We start from the raw sequence: 25988 nt of genomic DNA on the forward strand, positions 1-25988 counted from the left end.
AAGTTTTACACCCTGAGAGTAAGCACATTTTTGGAGGGTGAGGACATTTTGGCTGGTCCTCACTTCTTCAAAGGGTTGTTTGAGAGTTAAGACGTGGTTTTAGGGTTAATGTTACGCAAATTACAAAAAAAAAAATGCCTCTTTGATAGAAGGTATGCTCCAGCAAAAGCAGTTGCAAGGGCTGTAGATTATCCAGAGTAACTAGAAAAGAGTTTCTGGAAAGGCTACTAATTCTTTTTGCAGTGGGGTGAATGTTATGTTGACAAGTATAAATGTATAAACATATGTACATGTGTGTTTATGCATAGTTTACATGTGAGTGAAACAAACTGAAACTGAGGATGTGTACTTGCACATGTGCTTATAACTTATGAATAACTTTGTGTCAGAAAATGTGTCACTGCCTATTACAGCATTTGTATGTGAGTGTGTGAATGTGTGTGTGCCCCAGCAGCCTTCTGGCCTTGTCCCGTGACTCTCTTGACAGTATCTGGTGAGGCACTAATTGACGAGGAGCCTCCACCTCGTCGTGTTTTGTCAGAACATAAAGGCCTAGCTGCTGGATCGACAAATCCTGGAGCTCCAAATTCTGCCATATGTCCAGCCATGTGTTCCCATGTACCAGCTGGGAGCACTCAACGGCATGCCTGTCCAACTCACTGACTGTGTGACTGGAAGCACGCCGCTCCAGACTGAGACCAACACTTCAGTGAGCCTGGATCGGTGAAATGTCGCTGCTAGTTTAGAACGACCAGTGTGGCTCAGTGGGCTGACATGACACTAACACTGTCAGGGTGGATGGTTTAATCCCTGTGATTTTAAAGATATATGTTACATTAATGTGCTTTGGATAAAAATCATCAAACAGCACGTGTTTTGTGGAGGTCAAAGGGATACTCTGGCTTATGAGGAATTAAATGTTTTTTCCTACTTAGTGAGAAAGGGTCATATTCATGGATGCTTTTTTTCATGATGCTGTGATCAGGGTTTCGAGGCTAACTCATACTGATCACTAATTTAATATTTGATTGATGTTATTTAGTGGAGAATCCAAAGACAGTCTTGTAAAAGACTCACTTTTTCTTGCTGTCCATTAGCCATGCTATTTTCCAAAGGTCGCTGTTTCATAAAGTTCGAATAATCTGAAAAAAATGTCAATTTTCTCATACATTTGAGGCACCTGGTGAAATGGCAAATTCATCTGACCATACAAGCTCCATCTTGATGGGTCGGAAAAACTGGATTAGATGCTTTGTGGCAAAAGACAGCTGTTTAAAAACGGATTCTAACATACTGACTTAATCTGTGGATTTGTGAAAGTGATACAAAAAACAGGACTAAGAGTCTACAGCCATGCTAATGCCTCTGTGAGGCTGTACTTTGGCACAGTGGTGCTTTCAGCTAAATGTCAAGGCCAGAATGCTAACCTGATGATCTCTGGCAATGTTTACCATGTTCACCGTTTTAGTCTGACATGTTAGCATGGCAGAATTAGCTAATTAGTAGCGTAAACAAAGCACAGTTGAGGTTTATAAACCAAAGGACAAGGCAAATAAAAATTTTGACCTGATCATGGAGCTGAAAGCCAAAAATATCAACCCACTGGTGGCACTACAGCTAAAGTCAGGGGATCATCAAAGTCTGTAGGCTTCCTCCTCTGGGAACCATGAATGTCAGTGTCAAGGCAATACATCCAAAAGCTGTTGAGATATTTCAGTCTCAACCAAAGTGGTGGACTGACAGATGGACAGACCCAAATACAGATGGACATACGCAAACAGACTGACAGAATCACATTGCCATCCCTAGAGCAATGCTGCTAGCGTGGCGAAAAATATTTTTCTGTCAATCCTGCATGTCTAGCCCTACATGTCTAAGCCACATAGGGCTAGACATAACAAAAAAAGCCTTAGAAGCCTGAGCGGAACCTGGGCAACCAAGATGGATCAGGTAGTGAAAGCACATTTTCAATTATGGGAATTTTTTTGCCTTACAGCTGCAGACCACTTACTGAGCCATTTGCAGTGATTATAAGATCAATAAAGTTTTAAAGTTTAAAAGTATGTTAAATAGAGATATTGGCCGACAGTAGTTCAACTCAATTACTTGGTGGTTAATGGATAAATTCCTTTTGTACCTTATATGTAGACATATTTCCTCATCTAGGGAAATTCAGCTTTACACGTTCCCACATATTGATGGGTGGCCTTTAAACATAGGCTATGATTCAAATATTCATATAGCTGCTCATTTCGGAGTTAAAAAAGTTAAAAAAAAAAAAAAAAAGTTAGATTACGCCAAACATCTGGTCCAGTTCACACGCACCCCCAATGATATGACAATGCAGCTGTTACACTTTAGTTAATAGAAGCAAGGTAGATTTTCATATTTCAGTTTGCAACAAAGGCCATTGTGAATCTGATGTAATCTGACTTGTCATACCTACAGCAGTTAATAATGACAAGGTTATAAGGTGACCCCAACCACTGTGACTGTCACATTTGGCCGTTGACCAGATTTATCTGGCACTGTCTCCATTTACAAAACCACCTTCAGTTCATGAGCACAGCACCTTTACTAGCAAATATACACCGATAATATTTTCCAACACTCAGCAAAACACTTAATTCTATAAACTATTCCAGTTAAATGCCAACAGCTGAAATACTGAAGTTAATAACATGACAGTTTGATGTGATCAGCAAGATGTGAGCTGCCTTACCTGGTTTGGTGACCGAAACTCTTGGTTATTGTCATTCATGTACATGTTGTCACCATCAAACTGTGGAGAGAAAAAGAAAGGAGAAATTAATTTTTTTCATGCAAAAGGAGTTTTGAAAAAAAAAAAAGATTGGGTGCTGGGGAGGAGGTGCGAAGAGGGAGAGCTCTTTACGGGTGGCCTGAAGTGTGAGACTAATGACTTTGTCACTTTGGTTAAACCTCGTGGTGGCATGGCGACGTGGGTAATTACTGTTCGTCAGTGGGCCGGTAATTAGGCTACATGGGCAAAGTGACGAGAGATGGGCTTTTCCCTGTGGGCTGTGCTCTGTGTGTGTGAGTGTGTGAGAGAGAGAGAGCAAATGAATGAGAATGAATCTGCGCTTGCATTCAGTAGTAAAGGCTGTGTGTGCCTGTCTTTGAAGTTGTGGATCTAGTGTGTGTCTGTGTGCCACACAGTGAGGGTAAGGCCTAAGCTAATCAGGTATTGGAGGATCACTTGCTGCAGGTGCCAAAACACTGTGTGACACAGGGTTAGGAATCACATAACAGCAAATGACCCTTGACCCCCAAGGGTGCTGGGAAACAACTCCGGGTCACCAGTTGAGTGCTACATGCAACATGCTAGCTCTGATGTGTAGTGTGTTGGTAAGTTAAATCCCTGAGGGATTCCCCACTGAGATCAGCTTTGAGTGGACTACAAATGAAGAAAAACAAAAAAAAAACCAAAAAAAAAAAAAAAACAAGACAGATTCTGTTCTTATTGTAGCTCCAGAGAAAATAAGATTCTGGTCCACTAACAGCTCAGTAACTAAACCTGTGCAGTGTCAAGGTGACTGAGAAATTGCTACCATGTTAAGAAGAGCTGTATTGTGAAATGCCCTTGGCTTCCAAAGGCATCAGGCTTTGTCATACCACGCTTGCAGCAAATGGAACAAACCTTGACTAGACTGGATAATAACGCGCACACACGCAGGCACGCACGCACACAGAAACTCAAACTCAAATAAAGCCTCCTTTTTGTTTGTTGACTGAGGTCATTCTTTTTTATATCAATGCACTGAAAACTGGGGAACTGACAGCAGACACAACATGATCAAACTAGACAGCATTCCATGTCAAATTCCTCAGATGTGGAGATATGGGGGGCCCTTTTCATTTGGGGTGATCTGCTTTTTTGCCTACAGAGAACACGACTGAAGGCTTGAAAGATAAACACACAATGAATGTGAGTGAACACATCCACACAAATGGATCATAAGATATACCTGCTCAAAACAATGCCCAACTAGGTAGACTAATGGACGGAAATGGGCAGAATTCCTGGGGGTGAAATCTAATATCTACACTGGTAGACAGGAAAAAGTCGAAGTAGCTAAATGAGCATGTGAGTGGTGAGAAAGGGAGAAAGAAAAATTACTGTACATTATTGCAGGAGAAAGGCCAGGGGAATGAACGCCTGCCTCGGGGCAATGGTTGGTTAACGATGCATATCATGGAAGCCCTTGTGAGGATTCACTTGGTTATTCTAATGATTACATTTACATTCAACCTCATGCGCAAACACGAAACTGAATGCTGCATATACGCTGCATTTAAGCCTCATTCACACCTCACATGATTAAACCAAGCCCAAGCCACACACTAGCGGAAAAATCTACATGTTTTTTTCAAGTGAAACTGAATGCTGACTAATTGTTCAGCGCTGTATGCTGAAGATAAAGGCGCTAATGTGCTTGATGAAGCGTGGAAGCATCTATCACCTGACTAATCCACAGTGAGAAGTGACTGTAGCTCACAGAGAGGGCCAAAGTGATGTTGACCTTGGTGACGTATCTGCAATAAACTCTTCGCTCCTCACATGAAAGCCTCTTGTCCTCTCCTAACTGAGCAATTTTATTCCATTGAAATCCACTTTGGTATCCCTGGTGACGTAAAGGCATTGTGAGAGCTTCTTTAGGATAAGATTCTCTCAGGTGAAAAGGGAGTGCAGTTGGTGAATTATGCTGTTTTTAACCACAAAACACTGCCAGATCTTGTATTTTAGCTCATTTTGAGTACTGAATTCATCAGACACAAAGCCTTATTGCTGTTTCTTTCAGCTCTAAGGGACGAAATGAAGTCAGACAATGCTCATTTTCACCAATTACATCTGTAATATAATATTCACCAAAAAGGCCAAAGACAGCCTTGAAAGGTCAGCCATTTTGTGCTTCAACATGGCTGCCCATATATTGCAATGTAAAGCTGTTTCCCCCTGCTCTTCTCTCGATAGCTCTCCTTTGCACTGCCTCGCTCTCCCACTTAAAATGCCAATTTATCCTCGGCTCAATGCTATCAGCTCTGCCATTACTCCACATTTACTGCAGAAATCATCTTCTCTTTCTCTGCTGTTCCCTTGCTCTTCATTTTCTCCCTCTTACTCCTTTCTCCCACTCTCTCCATCATTCTCTCTCCGCTCCCTTTCTTTCACTTTCTCAGCCCCACCTCGCTTCTTTCTCCCTCCTCTGTTCTCTTACCCATGTTCACATCATCCCCATCTCTCTCCATGTTACAACCTCCCTCCACTTCTCTATCTCCCTCCCTATCCCTATTTCCCCTCTTTCTTCAGTGGGCCTTGGCATCTCTTTCTCATCGGCAGTCTAATTGGGCATTCTGCCTGAGACAAGGGCCTCATTAAGCAGTAATTACACACATGTTGTTTTCGGCAAACATCTCTATTTGGATTGCTTTGCATGGTAATTGTTCAGCAGGGACCACTGCTCGCGATGTTTCCCTCTGTGACACACGTGGTGCTGTGAGAGAGGAATAAAAACACGGAGAAGAAGGATAGAAAAGAGCAGGAGGGGTAGAGATAGGGGGGTAAGTGCAGGGGGGGGGGGGGGGGGGGGGTATAAGAATAGAGAAAAATAATTATGGGTTGTGGAAAAGAGACAAATTGAGAAATAAAGAATGCATACATGAGAGAAGAAGGATGAGAGTAACAGAGAGGATGAAGGAGATGCTGAGGTAGTAAATAGAGAAAGACAATGAATAAATGACAAAGAAAGGAGGTAGACCGATTCAGAGTGAGAAGAAAATGAGGTGGAGAGAGAGTGAAAAAGACGTAGAGAGCGAGTATATGAGGAAGGAAAGTGAGAAAGTAAAGACAGTGACAGAGAGAGACAGAGAGAGAGAGAGTGAGTCCCAGAACTAGGTCATGCCTTGCAATCATCGACAAAGCTGAGCGTTTCAAAAATAATGAAGCCACAAGGTGGAAGTAATGCTAACTAGCATATCCAGGGAAAACATGTAATATTTACACAATGCTAATGGTGCAATACAATGCTCGGATCTTTTCATCTTGGAGTGCACCAGTGAGACAGTTGATGGCAGGATTGGAGGCAAAATTACAGACTCCATTGAAGATTGTTTTTGATTGATGGACAATTCATATAAGCTCCTCATAAAGCCTTCGAGGCAACATCTGTTTGCGAAGGGGGTGGGGTGGAGATAAACTGCTTGTTTGCTTGTGTAATGTCATAACTGTCCAGTCATTAGAGAGAAAAATGATCTGGTAATGATGAAAAAAAACCTTCATTTTGAAAGCTGAGAAACCAATTATCTAGGACACAAAATAATGCACTATTTGACATAACTTGGATGGTGTGATATAATGAAATGCAGAAACAACACTATAGCATACTAATGTGATTAACTGTTTATATGTCTGCTAATATAATAATGATAATTCAAGTTAATTTATACACTGTTTTACCCAGCTTGTCTCAGAGGGCTTTGTCAGTTACAGAATGTAAATAAGTACATTTGCTCAAGTAACTGTGCTTTACATTTTTCTTCTGTCCTACTACACTTTAAACTCAAATAATGGGTATTTTACTTGAGTAAATTTATTTACCAGCTACACTTCCTTTATTGCAGATTAAGATTTTACATACAAAGCATCTGATCATCTTATAAAACATGATGCATTGTTATACTTTAAATGACTAGTATAACAATCCACCTTCACCAGCTGAGAAGATAAAATGATGATTATATGTTAATGCTTTAATATCAATAATAGTAATAATAATTTGACTTAAGATCTTATGATGTTATGATCTTTTGATCTTCCACCACTGACCTTTAATACCATATCATATATCATACTAGAGCACCTGTGGTATGGTAAATGATATGACAGTATGTAGCTGAGAGTAAAAAAAAACAGGGAACAATTTTACTTCTGCTCAATCAACATTCAAGCAGACCATTGCAACATATGTAAAAGTCTAACAAAAAAACAAAACAAACAACAAAAAAAATCATACAGTATCACACTAAGGAACAACCACAACAAACTTTTAGAACTTTTCAATGTATAAAAGAGAATCTATAAGCAGTATGTGTAATACTTGTGACTTTAAAAGCCTTTGCCAGTACACCAAGTCTCTAAAAATAATTCTCTCACCGAGCGGAATTAATAAGCCCAGAACAGTACACAGCCATTCTGTGAAGAAAGGGGTGTGGTGGTGGTGCTGGTGGTAGGGGGGGACTCATGCAATATGTATGCCTGTTTGAGCACCCTTCTTCCTCATCTTCCCCCTCTTCTCTTTATTTCTCTCTTTACATCTCTCTCTCCCTCGTCCTCTGTTCAATTAAGCTGTAGGAGCGACCTAACAAACCTGAACCTGAGACAATGTGCCACTGAATTTTGATGCTGCCTAACTTGTCACTGCTGGTTCAAAGCTAGAAGAGAGGATGAGACAGACAGACAGACAGACAGACAGACAGACAGACAGACAGACAGACATGGGGGAGAGAGAGACAAAGAGGGTAAGAGGCAAAAGAGAGCGATAGAGAGCAAAGAAAGCAAGAAAGAAAGGAAGAAAGAAAGAAAACCATCTATAGTAGATGGATTTCCAGAGTTGCATGGGAGGAGGAAAGAGAAAGAGGGAGAGAAGAGAGACTATAGTAACAATTCTGGTGTTGCACCACGCCCCAAGCAAACAATGAACATGGGCAAACAATGAACATGACACACACACACAGACCGACACACACACACACACACACACACATAGACAAACACACATACACATACACATACACACAAAGCCCATAAAAAGCACAGCCTGTGGCCATGGCGACACATGCTCTGTTGTCGTTAGATAAGGGAAACAGGGCCTCTTCCTGGGTGTGAGAGTTTGATCCTACACACAAACTACACACACTATGCACGCACACACGCCACATGTGCACACTCAGCTGCAGCAGCACTGGGGTCACATCCACCAACGCCCAGTATCTTATGTATCCTCACCTTTATCGACTGCATGGTTCATTTTCATATGCAAAACCTGGGCTATGTTTATTTGGACACACTGTGCTCCGGTCAGCGGACCACATAGACGGCACAATCAGATATCACTTCCTGTATCTCTCAGTGGGATTTTGATGGAATTCTGTTGGGAATTCACTGGCCTCGTGCCATCCTAGAAAGTATTCAGTTAGAGGAATTGGAAACGTGAATCGGCGCAGTGCCGTGCTTCCTCTAAGGTCTGCTTCAAAAGTGTTAAACGTCAATCTGCATTAGCTCTCCAGCTGAGGATTTTAAAGAAATGTTTTGTTATATTGTCAGTAGCGGTGCGATCCATCAGGTCACATCTATTAAGCATCAGCTCCGTTTGTTGTGATTCGGTCTGAAGCAATCCACAGTGAAACAATAGAGATACACACAAACACACAGTGCCCTTCCTATCAGCAACAGCTTGAAACAAAAGCTTTTTTTTTTTTTCACAAAAGACATAATACAGGTTCCAACCGCTTCCGGCTCCACCTATACCTTGTGATGTGTAAAAATGAAAAAGGCAGGCTGAAGCTCTCATTCATCCACTTTCTGTTGCACTGGAGAGACCACAAAACAGAACCAACAGTCAACAGCAGAGATGGTGAGAGATGTGAGGAGAGATTGAGGAGAAAGTGGGTGTGTGTGTGTGTGTGTGTGTGCGCATGCACACATGTGAGCGTGTGTGTGTGTGGAGGCCAGGTGCTAAATAAGGTTGTGTTTCCTCTGTGAAGTCAGGTTCACTGTGAGTTAGTAAATTCACAGCGAGACAGAATTCTAAATGGTGACGGTGACGCACGATAGGTCACGAGTTTTAACAGCGATCACAGTAACAATAAACTGTTTTTTAAAATTAGAACTCAAACATACAGAAATCATGTAACATGGCGGGAGTAAACAACACACAGACTCATGTTAACCAACCTGCCAAGTGTGTGGTTGTTATAATCCAAAAGATATTGTGGCAGATGTCACTGTACCACTGCTTTTTAGGAGGAAAATGTATTTCACCTTTCATGAAAGTCTCAACTTTTCTTATGCAGTCCTGTTTTCAGAACCAAATGGCAGGCAGACAAATGGCACAATGTCATTTAGTAGCTAAAAAGCAAGATATTTTCCTCAGGAGTTTGTAGAAACTAAAACAGAGCTAAAAGGGGAGTGAACATTAAACATAACATTCATCAGGCGGTCACAAACATGACTCCAAATGAATGCTGCTGTTGCTGATATCTTTTGGATGTGTAATAGGCAACTGTTTGAAACAAAAATATTTTTATTTCAGGTTTAAGTACAACAGTCAGACAATGTATTTTTGTGTCAAATCTAACCAGATGCAGCTTTAGGTAAAAGCTTCTCTGCCTATTGGGGTTGCTGGATCAAACACAGCTGCACTGTCTCTCAAAAGTTACAGGTGAGTCAACATATAGCTACTATGTCATCAGTCTGTTTGTGCAGCAAGTAGAGCAGTGTGCAAAAGAGGTCAAAACCATGAAGTGCACCACGTGCGACTGCATGTGCAAAGGTATAACAGAAAAAAATATGTCAGACCAAAGTGCCACCCACATAAACTCCCTCATCCTGCCGTGGTGGCCTTCAACAGCCTACCTGTTAACTATTGCTGGGAAACACCTTATTAGCATCAAGCACAGTAGCATCACATGCATTTAGGAGCTTGCGCCAGCAGTGCTATACTTAACAACATGGGTGCTACTAGGAGAAAAAAGGAGGAAAGTAGTTATCCCACCAGTGTACCTGACACACAGTGTCTGGTGCGAGAACGCGTGTGCATGCGTCTATGACTCTGAGTGCAACATATGTGTCCATACAATATGTGCAAGTCTCTACGTCAGTGAGGTTTCTCTGGCAGCAGGAGAGGATGCACAAGAAGCCACTTTTAACTGACTGGGGTAAACAGCAATGAGAGAAGATAAAGGGCAGAGTGAATGTCACATTACCCCAGCCCTTTGCCTCTGCTCACCGCAGCATCAGATAACTGCAGCAGGAAAAAAAGTCTGGTTTCCTCTAGCATATAATTGGTTATCTTATTGCAATCTACTGCTCTCTTGCCTGTGCACAGAATAAAGTATGAAAGAGCAAAGAAAGTAGAAGGAAAAAAGGCTTAAGCTTGCCTGTTCTAAAATAAAGCGACTAAAATAAATCATTACGAGGACACATCAATATATTTCCATAAGTGTGTTCTTTGATGGGAGAAACACAAAAGGTTTTGGCTGTGTGTTAGTTTGGGTTTCCTTTATACACCAACATGGCATGGACCTTAACATACAGCATAGAATATACATTCATAGAAGGTGGGAAGGAAGTGTTGTAATTGTGATGCTGATAATCAGGTTGTGGTGCATTCACTTTCGAACAGAAAATGATGATAGCACTTATAATAAGGGCACAAATATAAACACAAACACAGTTTCACGGTGTACTAAAAAGGCCAGTGTACTAAATTGTTACCAACAATATCTCACCATCCAACAAATTATCAGCGTAGTTTTAACAAATGATACGAAATTCACAGGAAGCAATATTGCAACATCTTATTCTGGTAATAGGCTGCCTGAAGAAAGATCTATGTGTTATACTTTGGATGTTTCTTCTCTGTAAAATAAAGGGCAAAGGTGCTTTCAGATTCAGACTTAATTTGTTTCTGCACTGTGTGATGTGAGTGTAACAACTTAAGGGTGTGTTTCGCACCTTTGCATGTTTTCACACATATGTTGCTGAAATTAAGAAATTTCCAGTCACTGTGTTGACTTGATGGTGCATACATAAAACAATGAATTTTCCTAATGCATTCACACGTGTGTGTGAGAGAGAGAGATAAATGTGGGCAGCATGTTAATGTGTGTTTTCTGGCAGGGACTTTCATGGGTTCGAGTAAATATATCTCCCCATGACCAGAATTTCCATCACAGCTCTAGATATCCTCAGTGTGGAGCTTATAAGGTACCATTGGGCCCAGGTCAGTACCTTGAGGTACACCTTTCCAAATCATTTGACTAGAACAAACAGGGGAGGTTTTATAAATCAGGGGCTTGGCTACTGTATCTCACCACAGCAGTGGGCAGTCTTTTCCTAGCTGGATTGATGCCTGGAGGGGGGGCAGTGTGGAGCCTAACCGCTCGTTCACCCACACTGTACCGGGCCTGTGGTTAGAAAGAGAGACAGCGGGGAGAGAAAGAGAAGAGACAGAGGACAAAAGTGGGGAAGGAAACGAGATGGCGGGGCTTTTAGTTTGCAAGGTACAAGCAGGGCATTTGTAAAGGAACATGTCAAGGGTCCCCCTCCCTCGTGAACCTTTCCCTCCTTGTCCCCCCCCCCCCCCCCCCCCCTTCCTCCAATTGCTCTCCTCTTCTCCTCATGCCCAGCACACGCGTGCAGGGGGAGGAGTAATGACATGAGACTTACACAGTGACTCGACGCCGTGCCGTGCTAGGGGAAGAATGGAGGTTAATGAGCTGACATCCCCTCCACCCGGAACACGCCTCCTCCCCATGCCCACCTCCCTTCCCTCTTACACACACTGACAAGCATATACACAAACCCCCTACAAGACCGTGGGGCTGAACACTGGCACCGAGCCAAAGATCTGGAGAATGAAGGAGAATCATGGAGCAACAAATGTATTTGCACTTTCTCCATGTACAGTGCAGCAGTCTTTGGGTTTTGGACAACTGTGGGAGTGATTTTGTATAACTTACATTATAAATATGACCTGCAAACATCAGCTAATGTAATCGAGACTGAATTACATGGTAAACTTCAATAAAACAAGACTATAGGTCTATGGCCCAGTGAGGCTGCCAATGCTCACTACACCAAGGAAATCAGACTTTTGAATGGTTGTAAAACGTGTCAAGAATGTGGCAGATTGCAGCATGCTGTTACGTAAATCAAAAGGGTTCATCCTCTGCACACTAGCAATTATAGGACCTTGCGTATTCTAAGGCTGAATGACTTTTTGATTGGTTTTAGAGGTGTTTTGACACCAGATAAAATGTTGGACAAGCGGAACTTTTAACCTTCTGCTGGCTCTAGATGACAAGTAATAGAATCAACAAAAATATTAGGATTCATCTTCTGGGGACCATGAATGTGTGTATCCATTTAATATTTTCCACTGGACCAACTTGTTCATCCAAAAAGGCTGATGGACTGACAGACAGACAGACGGATGGCTGACATTGTCATCCCTAAGGTGAGGCTGCTAGCATAGTTGAAAAAAAGTTCAACCGCAAGTGTCAGCATTTTATCAAACACTACCCAACTGTACACAACTGTTGACTTGTTAAGGACAAACAGCTCTTGTGCCCAGACCACAGACCACAGGTCAAACACATCATAATATTATAGTGCATACAGCGCTGAGAAAAACCAGTCAGACCTTCGTATGCTCCCCCTTTTCTTGGTTATCACGTGGTGGTGTGTGGGTGTATAACATCTTAAATAAAACCTCAATGGCCTTTAAGTTGCATCACAGGAAAACCAAAACATAAAGGTGACAATTTTTAACAGATAACACCTCATCTGAGCTGAAGTATGCGCATGCATAAAAAAAAAAGGTTCAAAGGAAAGTTTCAGAAAACTTTTCAGCAGATAAACAATGAACTGAATGCAAGTTCATGTAAATAAATGACATTTGCATGAGCCTGTCTGAGGTTAAATAAACAGGTGCAGGTGCACTCAACACTGACATCAGGTAGGTATTTGTTTGAGTGAGGCATCCTAAGACTTCTGGAGTTTACTAGGAATACCACACTTTACTAGGAATACCACACTAATACCGGGTACAGCCTCCCTTTGCTCTCCAAATATCCTTAATTCTTCATGGCATGGATTCCACCAAGATGCTGGAAACATTGATTTGAGATTCTGGTCTATGTTGACATGATTGCAGCACACGATTTCTGCAAATTTGTCAGCTGCACGTTCATACTGTCAATCTCCCATTCGACCACATCCCAAAGGTGTTCTACTGGATCCAGATCTGGTGACTGAGGAAGCCACTTAAGTACACTGAACCCATTGTTATGTTCATGAAATCAGTTGGAGATAACTTTTTCTTTGTGACATGGTGCATTTTCATGTTGGAAGTAGCCTGATAGGCTGTGGCACTCAAACAATGACTGATTGGTATTAAGGGAACCAAACTTTGCCAAGAAAACATTTTCCACACCATTACACCACCGTCACCAGCCTGGACTGTTGACACAGGACAGGTTAGTTCCATGTATTTATGATGCTGATGCCAAATTCTCACCCCACCATCTGCCTGTTGTAGCCCATCCGCCTCAAGGCTCAACATGTGCATGCTGAGGTTTTGCTTTTCTGCTCACCACAGTTGTATAGACTAATTATCTGAGTTGTTAGTGCAGCCTTTCCATCCACTCGAAAGAGTCTTGCCATTCTCATCTGCCCTCACTAGTCACTTTCCTATCCAAAGATATATGCCACTCGCTGAATGTTTTTTGTTTTTGGCAAGTTTTAGAGTTTAACTCTAAAACTCCAGAGACTGTTGTGTGTGAAAATCCCAGGAGATCAGCAGTTTCAGAAATACTCAGATCAGCCCACCTGGCACCAACAATCGTCCTATGGTCACTGAGATCACATTTTCCCCCATCCTAATGTTTGATGCGTGTGTGTGTGTGTGCTTGTATGGAAGGTATCCTACTGTAATAGCTGATGTTCCTTAATTATCTCAGATAAAATGGGTAAAAAAAAAAAAAAGCATGTAAAAAGCATGCGAGTAAAATAACATCCTTCATAAAATAAAAGAACATTACCAAAAGCAGAAATAGAATTGATAATGGTGCAGGAAAAACACTTTCACAGAGCTTGAAAACAATGGAAGATGGATGGTTAGTCATTAGTGCCCATTGTGAATCTTTCAAGTGAGTAATTTGTGGGAAGGCTTGTACATTTTTAATATTCTTAAACTGAAGAGCCCCATGAACACAAACTCCATAAAATAATAACAGGCATTTCACCTTAGCACTATCTGAGCCTCTCAATTATTTACCACTAATGAATTGCCTCAGGCAATATTCTTCCTAAGTACAATATCAACCATCCCAGAGAGGCTGAATCCGCTCTCTCAAATACTTTAATACATTTACTCAATTATGCTCACTGTCCCTAATCTGAAAGACACAAAGATGTACAAGTTTTCTTCTTTCCTCTGTGCCGCATGCTCAGATTCAACCTTGGTAGTTCAAGAAAATCCTCATATGCCCAATAACTCTTATAATAATTAATTGATAAAACATTTTCAGTGAAAAAAGCACTGACTTTTACTCTGTTGTTGCATCTGTGGTGTGGGAGGATACAATAAAAGGATGTTTGCTGTTGTAGTGGTGTCTCGCCTCAGTAACATAACAGTGTTGCAGGCCAGTTGCCAGGCATCCACCAGACTTTGCACCAGCCAAACATGCCACCTGGAATATCTTATTGTTACCACACTGCTGATGAGCCTTCAGGAGACACGAAGGAGCCTGAGAGCAGAGTGTGGGGCATTATACCACCAGCTCCCAAGACAGGTAACCAACAGGTAGGGAAAGGGTGGAAATAAGCAGGAAGAGTATGGTATGAAAGTTAAGTGACATCAGTATCAGTGTGACATAACTGAGGAAGTAATGAAGCTCTCATCTTCTACAGTAGTGCTGCTTTTCTCCAAACACAAACAGTGTGCAACGCTACAACTGCCTATAGATATTTCAAAACAAAGTCTTGGCTAAGTGCAGGGAACTGTGGAATAACCTTCTGTATATATACTCATCATTTAATGACATATCAACAGTTTCACAAATATGCATGCATGTCTTTTGGACATTTCATCAGTAAAAACAAGACAAACTAATCTTTTCTTCAAGGGCTGGCTAGTTGAATGATGTTTTCAATTTTAGTTTTATTGTACAGACGTTTTAAAAACTATTGGTGAACTATAGATAAGTGTCAGCACAATGTTTAAATGTAATTCAAGCACTTTAGCCCAGCAAACTCTGTGCCTCCATTTTTGGCTTCATATGTCATTGTGCTCGAGCATGCGCAAGTGTTTATAAATGCGCATATTTTACATCTGCAGTCCACTCAAAGTAACAAACTGAGCTTCCATCCCTGTTCTTACCATCGACATTGTTATCACCGTTCAATCACAAAGATTTCACAAGAATGATCTTTCCACTGCGTAGCAGAGCAGCAAAGGCTTGACTAGCTTTAGTCAATTCCATGCTATCTGGATGTAATCATCAGTCTTTGGCTGTAACTACACCAGAGAGAAATTAAAGTGCAAAGGATCCTGTTCCTAGACAGCTGGTAGTTGTAAGTTCCTATCAGGGAATAAAGAGCAGGGAGGGAGGGAGAGAGTTTGAAAGAAAACATATACTATTTTCATTTCAACTGCTTTAGGGATTAAGGCTCAAGGCTCTAGAAAAAACTGCATTAAAATAATCCACCATTTGCATGTTTTATCTCACAAAGGAAGCTCACATAGACACATATACACACCAACCCCCAATCTCCCCCCCACACACCCTACCCCCACCCTCCCTCCCTTCTTCTCCTCCTTCCCATCCCCCATTCCGGGTGAGCACACACCCACACGCACACAGACACACACTCATACGAATGTCACACATACACCCACTGTCATCATTAAACACACACACACACACACATCGAGATCAACCTGCTGCCATCTGCTCTACGCGCTCTGTACAATCCTCGCAGAATACATTATTCACTACAATACATCACATCACATTCCCTCAATGTCATAGCCTTGTGCTGGAGAAGAGTGAGAGAGAGAGAGAGAACAGAGGATCGCACCGAGCAAAACAGCTATTGTACTCTGAAGAGAGAGAGAGAGAGAGAGAGAGAGAGAGAGAGAGAGAGAGAGAGCGAGAGAGAGCGAGAGAGAGAGAGGAGATTTGGCCTGTTACATGGTACAGTGGTAGAGAAAATTAAAGACAGTTTGATTTGGCTTTTAGGTGAAACAAGGTTGTCAGCAAAACTTGTTCCAGTTACAGCTACCAGGCAAGATTAAAAGTCCTGACAAGGAGTTATTGTATGAAGGTAAAGGGTAACAGTGACTGAGAGAGAGAGACAGAGACCTATCACAACTGGTAGGAGAATATATAACTTTTTGTTATAGAGCAAGACATTCTTTTGTGCATAACTTTTCATTCTTTCTTTATCTTTCTAGAGTATTATCAGTGTCAGGTGTTAAAGGATAAGGCTGGCACTATTTGATATTTTTCTAACCGCAAGCAAATCACATGAAAAGACCACCACCCTTTTACTCTTATCAGAAACATTTTTTAAAAAATGGTCAGAAATATACAGTTTCATTGTTAATCTTGATAACATGGATCACATTACTGTGTGTAATGTGAAAAGGGTCACTCAAAGTTACAAACCCACAGATAATTATCACCAAACCCTGCAGTTTCCATTTAGCTCTGTTGACCATTTAGCTTCTTTTAGCTCATTGTTTTGGCTTTACAGCCAGCAGCTTTACTGTTGAAGGTTCACTCTCATTGCTCTCATCAGCATCATTTCCAGCTGCAGCAGGCAGCTGTTTTCAGCAAAAACAGTCTGATAGACCCACAGTATGCTACCTGCCCAGCTAAAACAGCCCACTAAATGGCAGACAGCCAAAGTCAGCAGCTAGTTGGTGAACAATGTGGAGCACTTAGCAGCTAAATAGAGGAATATGTGTCTCAGATATTGATGGAGAGCAACACAAATCTAAAAGCTGAGTGAATGTTGGACTTAAGTGATGTGCTGGTGATGAATTACAGCACCAAGAGGATGTGGCTTGATAGTTTTAACATTTTTTGGCTGGTAATGAAGGTCTATGGCACAGGCAGGATTTGGCTACAAAGGCGATGCTTGTTACTCGGATCAGTTCATTGAACAAAATTTAAAACAACTCCAGCTAATGTCATCAGTAGTTAATGCAAAGGATATCACTACTTTTTTCACAACATTTTTCTATGTATTATTTACTCTACTTTCCTGTATATGCTTCACTGAACAGAATTTAAATGAGAAAAACACATAAAAATGGAACAAATTGCTGTTTGGTTTGTTTACGTGTTTAACTCTGTCCCTGTTATTTGTTGTGTGCAAAGCACAAACGTGTGTGTGCATGTGCGTGTGCCACTATTGTGTGGTCGCAGAGCAGAGGGAGTGAACAGCTGGCAGGCCCACACTTGACTACGTATTGACCTGCTTTGCATTCACCTGTTATTCAGCCGAACCTAATGTTTCCACTTGGCTCTGCTGCAGCTGAGCTGCAATTAACCTCGCTGTGAGTGCACGGCAAGCAAGTCTTAAGTAATCTGTCAAAGTAGTTTGTCGAACTTTGCTAAATGTCATTTTACCTAATCCTGTGAAATTAATAGTTTTTTACTTTAATTTTCACACTTTGAAGAAAAAAGAAGAAAGTTTTGCCCCAGGAGAGACTTCTAACCCTTCTCACATTTCCAGTACCTATGAATACAGCTTACAGTCACACGGTGCTAACACACTTTTTTACACACTTAGTGCAGGTAATCTCCTGACTGCAGATAGCCAGTCTTCGAAAATGTAATTTGCTTGGCTAAACATTCATTTGAATGAAAGAAAACGTCACTGCATCAGACTCTTCCCTTCTCTCCCATCCACTCCTCCTCTTTGCCTCCTCTTGTTTTTTTTCCCACCCTCCACCCCCCCCCATCTTCTTTTCCCAGATGCTCTCTCGGCTCTTGTCTGTGTTTGGGCTGCGACTGTGAGGGGTCACCGCCTGCCTTGTTCTCACACGTGGAGCACTGGGCATGTTTGTGTTTGTATGTGTGTGTGTGAAAGAGAGAGAGAGACAGCACGCACTCCTTTATGGATGATTGTATGAATGAGTGTGTGTGCGTGTGTAATAACGTCAAAAAGGAAAAAAAGTGTGTAAGTGTGTGAATTTATCCCAGTGTCGGTGCAGTTGAGCCTGAGTGCTTTTCCCACCGTGTGTGTTTCAAAGTGTTTGAGTGTGTATCTTTGTCTGTGTGTGTGCCTTGCTAGCTCAGTGCCAGGTCTCTCTAATGAGTCTGTCAGGCGCTGTTAGAGACGGCGTGCTCCCCTGGCTCAGCGCACTCCTACAGACACACTGTGATTAGCCGGGCCAACGGCACGCCACCGGGCCAGATTAAACACTCACCACGCCGCCAGGGAACACACACACACACACTCTCAACACAGCACACATTAGAGCAAGCATTACACTCACTTGCACAGGCACCACTCACACAGATGTACTTAGACACACACAGCTTAATCATCATTGTGTCTGTTAGCCTGCTCTGATACAGTAACACGTACTTGCCCCCCGGAGCCAGGTGTTGATGCCGCTGGAATTGAAAATTAATGCAAAATATAAACATAATACAAGCCACCTATGGCACTGGCAAAAAAAAAATGCTAATATTTCATTAGCCTGTCCGCCTTTATTGAATTCCTGTCTGCCACTAATCTTGAACATCACTCAGAATTAAGGCCAGCCCTTCTGGCTCCAACAGCTTTCAACATCTTCATTAAAGCGACATGATTCACTAATTACAGGTAATTACCCTTTAATGAGCAGCTGAGATGAATGAGCAGATATGCAGAGGAGGGGCGTTTTTCATTCCTTAAGGATCATGAGCGGGCTCTGGCCGGGCATTACAGCTTGACCGACAGAGCTAGGACATAATGGTCCGGTTAGAGATGCGCTGGCTTGGCAACACTTAAACAGCCTGTATGTTTGTTCAGAAGTGCTTGTCAGATGGACAAAAGGCTTCCGAAACTCAAGACACCCCCCACTGGATCTGGGGAGCTGCGTCCGACAATTTCTGTGACTTTCCATTTCAAGTCAGAAAGGAGCCAGGGTGACCCCCGGGCTGAGATTTACTGTTGAACATTATATGAAATGTAGAGGACTGTTGTGTTTCTAGGTCATTAATAGTGGTCAGAATTAACATATCTGAAGCTGCAGTTTGGTTACCTTGAGAGAATGTCATGTGACAACTTAACACTCACACAAGCCATGTCTATTATCCATCCCTACAGCAGTCTGCTACAGTGTAGAGAGCCTATAGTGTTTGATTCAAGAGCTAACATAATCTTAACCAGTGTAACCTGTCATGGACCTGGGTTTAACAAGCTGTGATGGCCCTGACAAAAACAACAGATGTGGGTTTCACCTGGGTCAACATTTAGAAGAAATATTACTGACACTGTTAAGAATTGAGATTTGTAACACACATAAGGTTGTAATAGTGGGCAGCTTTTCTAACTGTGAAGGTGTAGGAGGTGCAGACTGTAAACTCTAAAGAGAGGGTTGTTCATTGTTCCTTTGTTGTTTAACGAGGAGGGGGGGAAACTCATTTCTTGTTCTGCCTCTGTCTCTCTCACAGATAACAAGCAAGCAAAAATGAGGTTGATTTAACAACTTGCCAACATTAAAGAGTGAAGTTTCTCATCTCGGGCCTTCAGAAAAAAAAGTCCCTAGAAGAAGACACCGTGCGCTAATTTTCCCTTCTTTTTCATTCTTCTCCTCCTCTTCTTTCGCTGTATCTCGTGCTAAGTGGCCTATTTTTACCCCTCCGTGTGGCATCTCAGGGTTTTCCTTGTCACCACCACGTTTCCTGTCATCAGTGTGTAGGTACGGTTGAACAGTGCAGTTACTGAAAAGGCCCTGACATCGACTGTCTGTCTAACTGCCTCTCTCTTAGATGTGGTCACAGATCTTTGTCTGCATATCCAAGGTAATGTAGCCTTGACATCTTTTACACCTTACACTTCATGAATTAAGACTTAATTTCCCCTCTATAGTGTTAGATACATTAGATAAAGTGGAAACACTGGGCCAGAGTATTGGAAACGTTTCTTGAGTCATCTTCTTCTGTTTATTTGGTTTTTAATCCATTGCGCCTGGGACTCAGATATTTACAGAAATAACCCTTTGTTTACAATACACTAATCAAATCTCCGCGCTAAAGTTCATTCAATTTTTGCCCTGACGGCGACCCCCCACCCCTCCCCCTTCTCCTCCCCCTCTTCCTCTAAAACATATTTATCATGATGCCATATGCCCCGACACAACACTGCGTCTTTTCTCTGGCTGAAATGTGCAGAATGTGATATACTGTACTGTGTGGCACAATGGAGTAATTGTTTTTCGTCCCTTGAGGGAAAGTATGAGTTGGGAGAGGAGAAATATCAGTGCCGTATGTGTGCTTTCCAGCCTCATAAGACAATCCAGTTGTGAGTGAGGGCAGCTCATGGAGATATAAATGAGCAACTTGATTTCTAGGATGTAACTGCGTTGCCTGACCTCTATTACAGCAGGCTTTCGTGTGTTTCTTGGCTTTTTAATGCCAAGCCGTATCGTGTTTTTTGCAGCACTTTGCTCTAATAAACTTTAATAACCTCTCTCTCCGCAGGGCTAAACACTATATTAGGCCTATACATTTCAACCTATCCAAAATCAGTTCCAGATGTATATGTGTGAGTAAAATTCTTTTATGAAAGACAAATATACGTTTGGACTTGAAATGATAAACAATGAAATGCCAATAGACTTCATGAAGTTAACTGTCTTCTTTGTACTGCAGCTCTCTTCTAGCGTGACGCACAGTACCTCTTTTGTTCTGCCACTCATTGCTTATGTTACTGTAGAGCACTAATGCACACAGATCGATAGCATACTTTCCATTTCAACACATTGAGCTGATGTGCGGACACACAGTTGGAATTGATCCTGTCCTGTCAACACAAAGTTTTAGTTCTGTATATCTTTTTTCCCCCACTGCAAAATAAATGGTCTTTAAATAAAAAGCTTTTTTCACAGCATGCTTACAATCTCAAACCCTTTTGTAGCTTGATGTTGACAACTCTATATTACACACTGAATAACTGCTTAGCTGAAGCATAGACACTACACATCAAGATCAAAAGAGAACATCTGGCCCATTCACATGAATCAAATATAAAAACGTTCTGTCACATCCAAATGCCTTCTCTTGCACATTGTAGACATTTTATGATTGGAAGAAAAAACATCATACTGGTTCAAACACCTAAAACTATTCTGAAACAGCTGTAAAGTCATAACAGCCATAAAACATGTTATTACGCCAATAAAACGATTGGTCTGAAATGTAAAGAAAAGAAAAAAAAAAAGAAAAAAAAAACAAAAAAAACCCCAACAACAATGCATGTCGCCCTGTTGGTCCAGAACAAACAAACCCAGCAAAATCAATTTCCTCCCCCACAGGATGTCCACTGCGCACTAGCAGGTTTTACGACCACGACTGAAAGGTACAAAAACACCAAGCATGTTTCAAGTAAGCAAAACTATCAATCTGCACTTCTAACTAGCTCACAGTACAAGGTGCACCCACAAGTCTGAATATAGAGTGAAACCTTTACTGACATCAAGGCAGAAAACAGGAACTGGCTTGGTCTCACACAAACAGGTCATCATGTGTAATATAGTGCATGACTACATAAAAAGAGAGACACTTGGACCTTTTCATTGCTAATCTTGAGGCTGCAGCTAAAATGCACAGCGTTTGTGCTACAGGTGTACAGGAGGAATTCAAAGGCTAATGTTGCTTTACATTAAGGCAGAAACACTTTCCCGGATTTCAGCTGAAAAATGTCAAAGCACGTCGTGTATGTCCTGACACCTTGCTGCAGGCTCTACAGCATGTCATTACACCTTAGACAATTAAATCTGTCTGTTAAATCCTCTTCCCCTACATGGCTGTTTGAGTATGAAAAATAACACCAGGAAGAAATTGAATGTTTTCTTTTTTTTGCTATAAATCATATAGTGGTCTTTTAAAATGATACATTGTGGGAGGAAACTCTTTAAATTTTGTGAAGCTCTCAGCCCACACAATACTGCAGGTACTTCTAAGACCAAGATAAAGTGTTTTCAGTGATAACAATAAAACAGAGCTCTTCTGCTCTTCTTGGTTCGATGAACCAAACCATCAGCTTCTGAAAGGCAGAGATGGAGAGAAACAGAGAGGGAGAGCACTAATCTCATTACCTTCTCTTCCTGGCATGAGAGAATATAAATTTCTCTGTGGCAACCAGCGAGAGGATGGTGACAAAAAAATAAATAAAAAAATTAAATCGCACATCCCACCATTTCATTTTCCATGTAATTAAATCAGTTAAATGTTATAAAAACATGTAAACTCCGTCAATGACTTTGAGCCATTTGCATTTTTAATCAGGCAAGATTAATTCTAATGAGCGAGCTGGGCTAAGGCGATGACAGAGCAGGCCTATTGTGTGTCTGTCACACTCATTTAATTCTGTCATTATGTCCCATATCCTATTATGATAATTGGCTTTTTATTCTCAATCAACAACCAGACAAGGCTATTAAGTAATAATCTCTGACTAGTGTACTTTTAACCTTAAACATGTTAGAAGTTTGCCACCTTTAAAACAACAAAAACCAGCTAATAGAAGAAGGGAAAAGGGATAAAAACAGTGCAGCGTCCTGGCTTATTCAACCTGGCTGCTTGCTCCAAATGAAAAATGACTGTCAAGAAGCTGCATGTTGACACTTGGCATAGGGTGTAAAGCAAACACATTAGACGGAGAAAATGGGTATCACCATCTTCCCCCTTGCAAGGTAACTAAGCAGAGAAGACGAATGCGTCCGATGTGTTCAGCCATTTCCTCTGCTCCCTCTCTGGGGAGTCACTTGACAAACGAAACCTCTGCAGAAACTGGTTCTGCTGTTTAATTGAAAGACACTGCTGCAAACAAATAGGGGAAGTGCTCACAGATTACACTCAGAGGGCGCATGCAGGAAGCCAAAAGTCTTTGACAAAACGACTATGATGTAAGTGAAAATAGCACTCAGAATTTTAACCGTGCACAGAGCTGCAAAAACAGCTGCTACTGTGAAATTCACCATTTTTCATAATGGTTCATTAATTAGACACAGTTTTAGTTTTAGTTAAGTATGAACAATTCTATCACAAAAAAAAAAAAATCATGACTCATCGTGGTATTAATGACTATCTTATGCTACTTGCTAGCAACATTTGTTTATTTTTTTGGGAGTCTTCAATGATGCACCTGCAGCAACACTAAGCCTCACTATATTACATAAACCATCTCATCTCTCACCTTTTTTTGAACCTCACTCATTTCTTAGCAATGAGAGCAATGAGAGCTGGTTCCTCAGCTCCACCCAGTGAGGTTCAAATTATCAAAGCATCGTTTCTGCCTCAGACAATATCACTCCATTTATTTCTGGGCTGTGTATCTATGTGTTGTTATTAATATAATTAACTCTATTGTCATGTAGGGTCCAACGTTCCCAAAGAAGATGAAAACATTTTCTTTATCCTGATGCTGCTTTGCAGAGCAGTAAACCCCAATCGTGCCACTATATGCATCTTAGCACAACTGCCACAGATGTGTAGTTACATGCAATGTGGTGTTGATGCAGTGGTGTAGGACAGAGAATGCCAGCCAGTCACATCACTAGTCAACCTGTGGGACCGCTTGGTGGCATGTGGTCAGGGACATTTTCAATCCAGTCATAATACTGCAGCGGTTATGTGGCATTTCTTTGAAATAGTCAAACAGGAAATGTATTTTTCAGCTTTCACAGCAAAACAATGGCACTGTGGTTGTTATCTGGCAACCGCAGTCTAAATGAAATGTTAATGTTTTCTTACAGGTAAATAAAAAAGCACAGTAAATCCTGGTCAAAATATGGAAAAAATGATAAATACAACTCAGTTTTAAAGATTTTGCCAGCATGAATAACATAAAAACATGAAAGGCCCGCTCAAGAGCCAGTGTTTGGTTTGTCTGTTCTGGGCTACTGCATTAAAAAGGAGAACACGGTCATGATTATCATACTCCATTTCTGCCAATAGATCACCCTAAATCCCATACACTGGTCCTTTAAACATAAACTAAGACCAGCATCAGTTTTGTGGAACGATCAACACATAATGCAAGAGCATGATTTACAGTCTTTCAGTTCTGCATGGTCGAAGTTCAGTAGCAAATTCAGTCTAAATCAATCAAACACCGAAGATATAAAGTATAAATAATATTATATTCCCAAAGTTTGGACATAAATTTGAACATTTACAGTTCATAAATTTAGAAGGTATTTGTGAGGCTGAGCTAGACCCTTTTCTTTGCAAGGGTAATTATAATTTACTCATGTAAATAATTTACATAACAGTTTTTTCCGTTTCCGTTTTCTGACTAAAAAACAAAGTATATACATCCATCCAAAATGAAACTTTTATAATAACTGTGACACTGTCAGTCCTTTTGTCAGAAGCCAGCATAATAATGAAAAAAAAAAAATGTCATCCATTCAGTAGCTCAAAATGCACAGTAAACAATGCCAGGAAGGCAGTGGGGGCTGGGAGGGCTTTGTTTCAACAGAAGCCACCCTGATGCAAGTGACGGTTAGACCTTTAAAGTTCATAGTTTCTTGCTGGCTGCTCCCCACTCAACAAAATGCTTGTGCAGTCATCTCACTCATAATCTTAACTCTAAAATTAGCTGTGTAGTGCAGCAAGCTGTCAGTGCTGATTCAGTTGGACAGGTACAGCTAGAATGTATTAATTTTCTCATATGAGAGAAAAGTGCTTTTTGAGGTTTCAGTACCCCTCACTTTACCTGTATCCCTGCGCATTAGAGTCCTTTTGAGAAGCCACTTTTTTTTTATTTTTATTTTACCAGAAGAGATTTTAGAGAGATTTTCTCCAGTCTCAAAAGACAGATGCAAAAAAGCAAAGTAAGTACAGCCTCTCAAACGGTCCAATAACATGTGTTCTGCTTTATCAAACAGAGAAAGCCACAGTTTCTCAACTCTCACTCACTAATGTTATGAGTAAGTCAGATGTCTACCCTCAGTGCACAGCCATTTCACACTCCCACAAGCAATTTCACTTTTAGCACTCTACAGACAAGACTTAATAAACCTTTTCATTTCTCAGTTGGACCTTATGAAAGTGCCGTATGGCCTCGCAATTTACATTTTACTCACTATTTATCTGTAAAGGAGGACTTAATAAGTTCTCTCTTGAGTACACACAAGGTGAGCGTTACTATGGGGATGCAGAGTGCTCTTGTGTGCTCCGTGGCACTGAGGCCTGCTCCATTGTGGCGAGAGACAACAGCTGTCTTTACCTTTGGCAGGCAAACAGGCTCATTAAGGGCGGCCATGTTTGTTTTTGTGCCCGATACCTAGCCCTAAGCAAACAGTGCCATATCTCCACTCCACAGCCTTCACAGACTCAACATTTCCTTCGCTATTGTGGAGGGAGGCCCTGGCATGTTGAACCTGCCGTATGCTTTTTTTTCCCGCAAGCTCTGGCCGAGCTGCCAGTGGCTCTCAAAGAATGCGTGCTTAATTGAGAAATTTAGTTGTGGTTGGAGCTGATGAAATGAAGCTAACACACTGCTGAGATGCAGTGAATGTTGTGTATGTGTTATATACATAATGTATGTCATTATACTGGCCCGATATCACATCTTGTGGTATGTCGTAAGAAAGCCTTCTTTGTTTGTTGTGCTGTAGATGTGATAAAGGCGTCATTATTTGGTCTGCTCACAGCTAACAGTAAAAAAATTGCAGTGAAAGGTTTCATTCGCATATTATCTCCTCTCTCAGCACTGTCTGCGGCTTGAGTGACAAGGCAGGTTGAATTCATAACGCTTTGACAAAAATTCCATTTAAGAGGGAAAATGGCACTGAATGTCATTCCATTACTGCAGACGGCAAACATGGGAACACTTTAACCCAGAAGGCATTCACATTAAAAACAGCAGAAAGACAGTTTTTTGGCTTCTTTTGGCTTATAATATATGTACAGTACCGGAGTATTTTCAGGCCGAGCGTTTTAAGAGTAGTCTT

General features: G+C 41.3%; 1 protein-coding gene across 2 annotated transcripts in view; it reads right to left on the minus strand.

Moving 5' to 3' along the window:
- The window catches only part of LOC121199368 (TOX high mobility group box family member 2-like), a 75486-nt gene that overhangs the window by 35244 nt on the left and 14254 nt on the right, over window positions 1-25988 (minus strand). Inside the window, exons 2-3 of one of the 2 annotated variants that reach the window (XM_041063979.1) lie at window positions 11113-11205; window positions 2723-2782 (exon numbers count right to left, since the gene is read on the minus strand). In XM_041063979.1, coding sequence (XP_040919913.1) covers window positions 2723-2782; window positions 11113-11205 — 153 coding nt within the window. The remainder of the gene's footprint in view (window positions 1-2722; window positions 2783-11112; window positions 11206-25988) is intronic. The other variant, XM_041063988.1, reaches the window with a different exon arrangement.

This window comes from Toxotes jaculatrix, chromosome 2, assembly GCF_017976425.1.
Source record: "Toxotes jaculatrix isolate fToxJac2 chromosome 2, fToxJac2.pri, whole genome shotgun sequence".
Taxonomy (NCBI): domain Eukaryota; kingdom Metazoa; phylum Chordata; class Actinopteri; family Toxotidae; genus Toxotes; species Toxotes jaculatrix.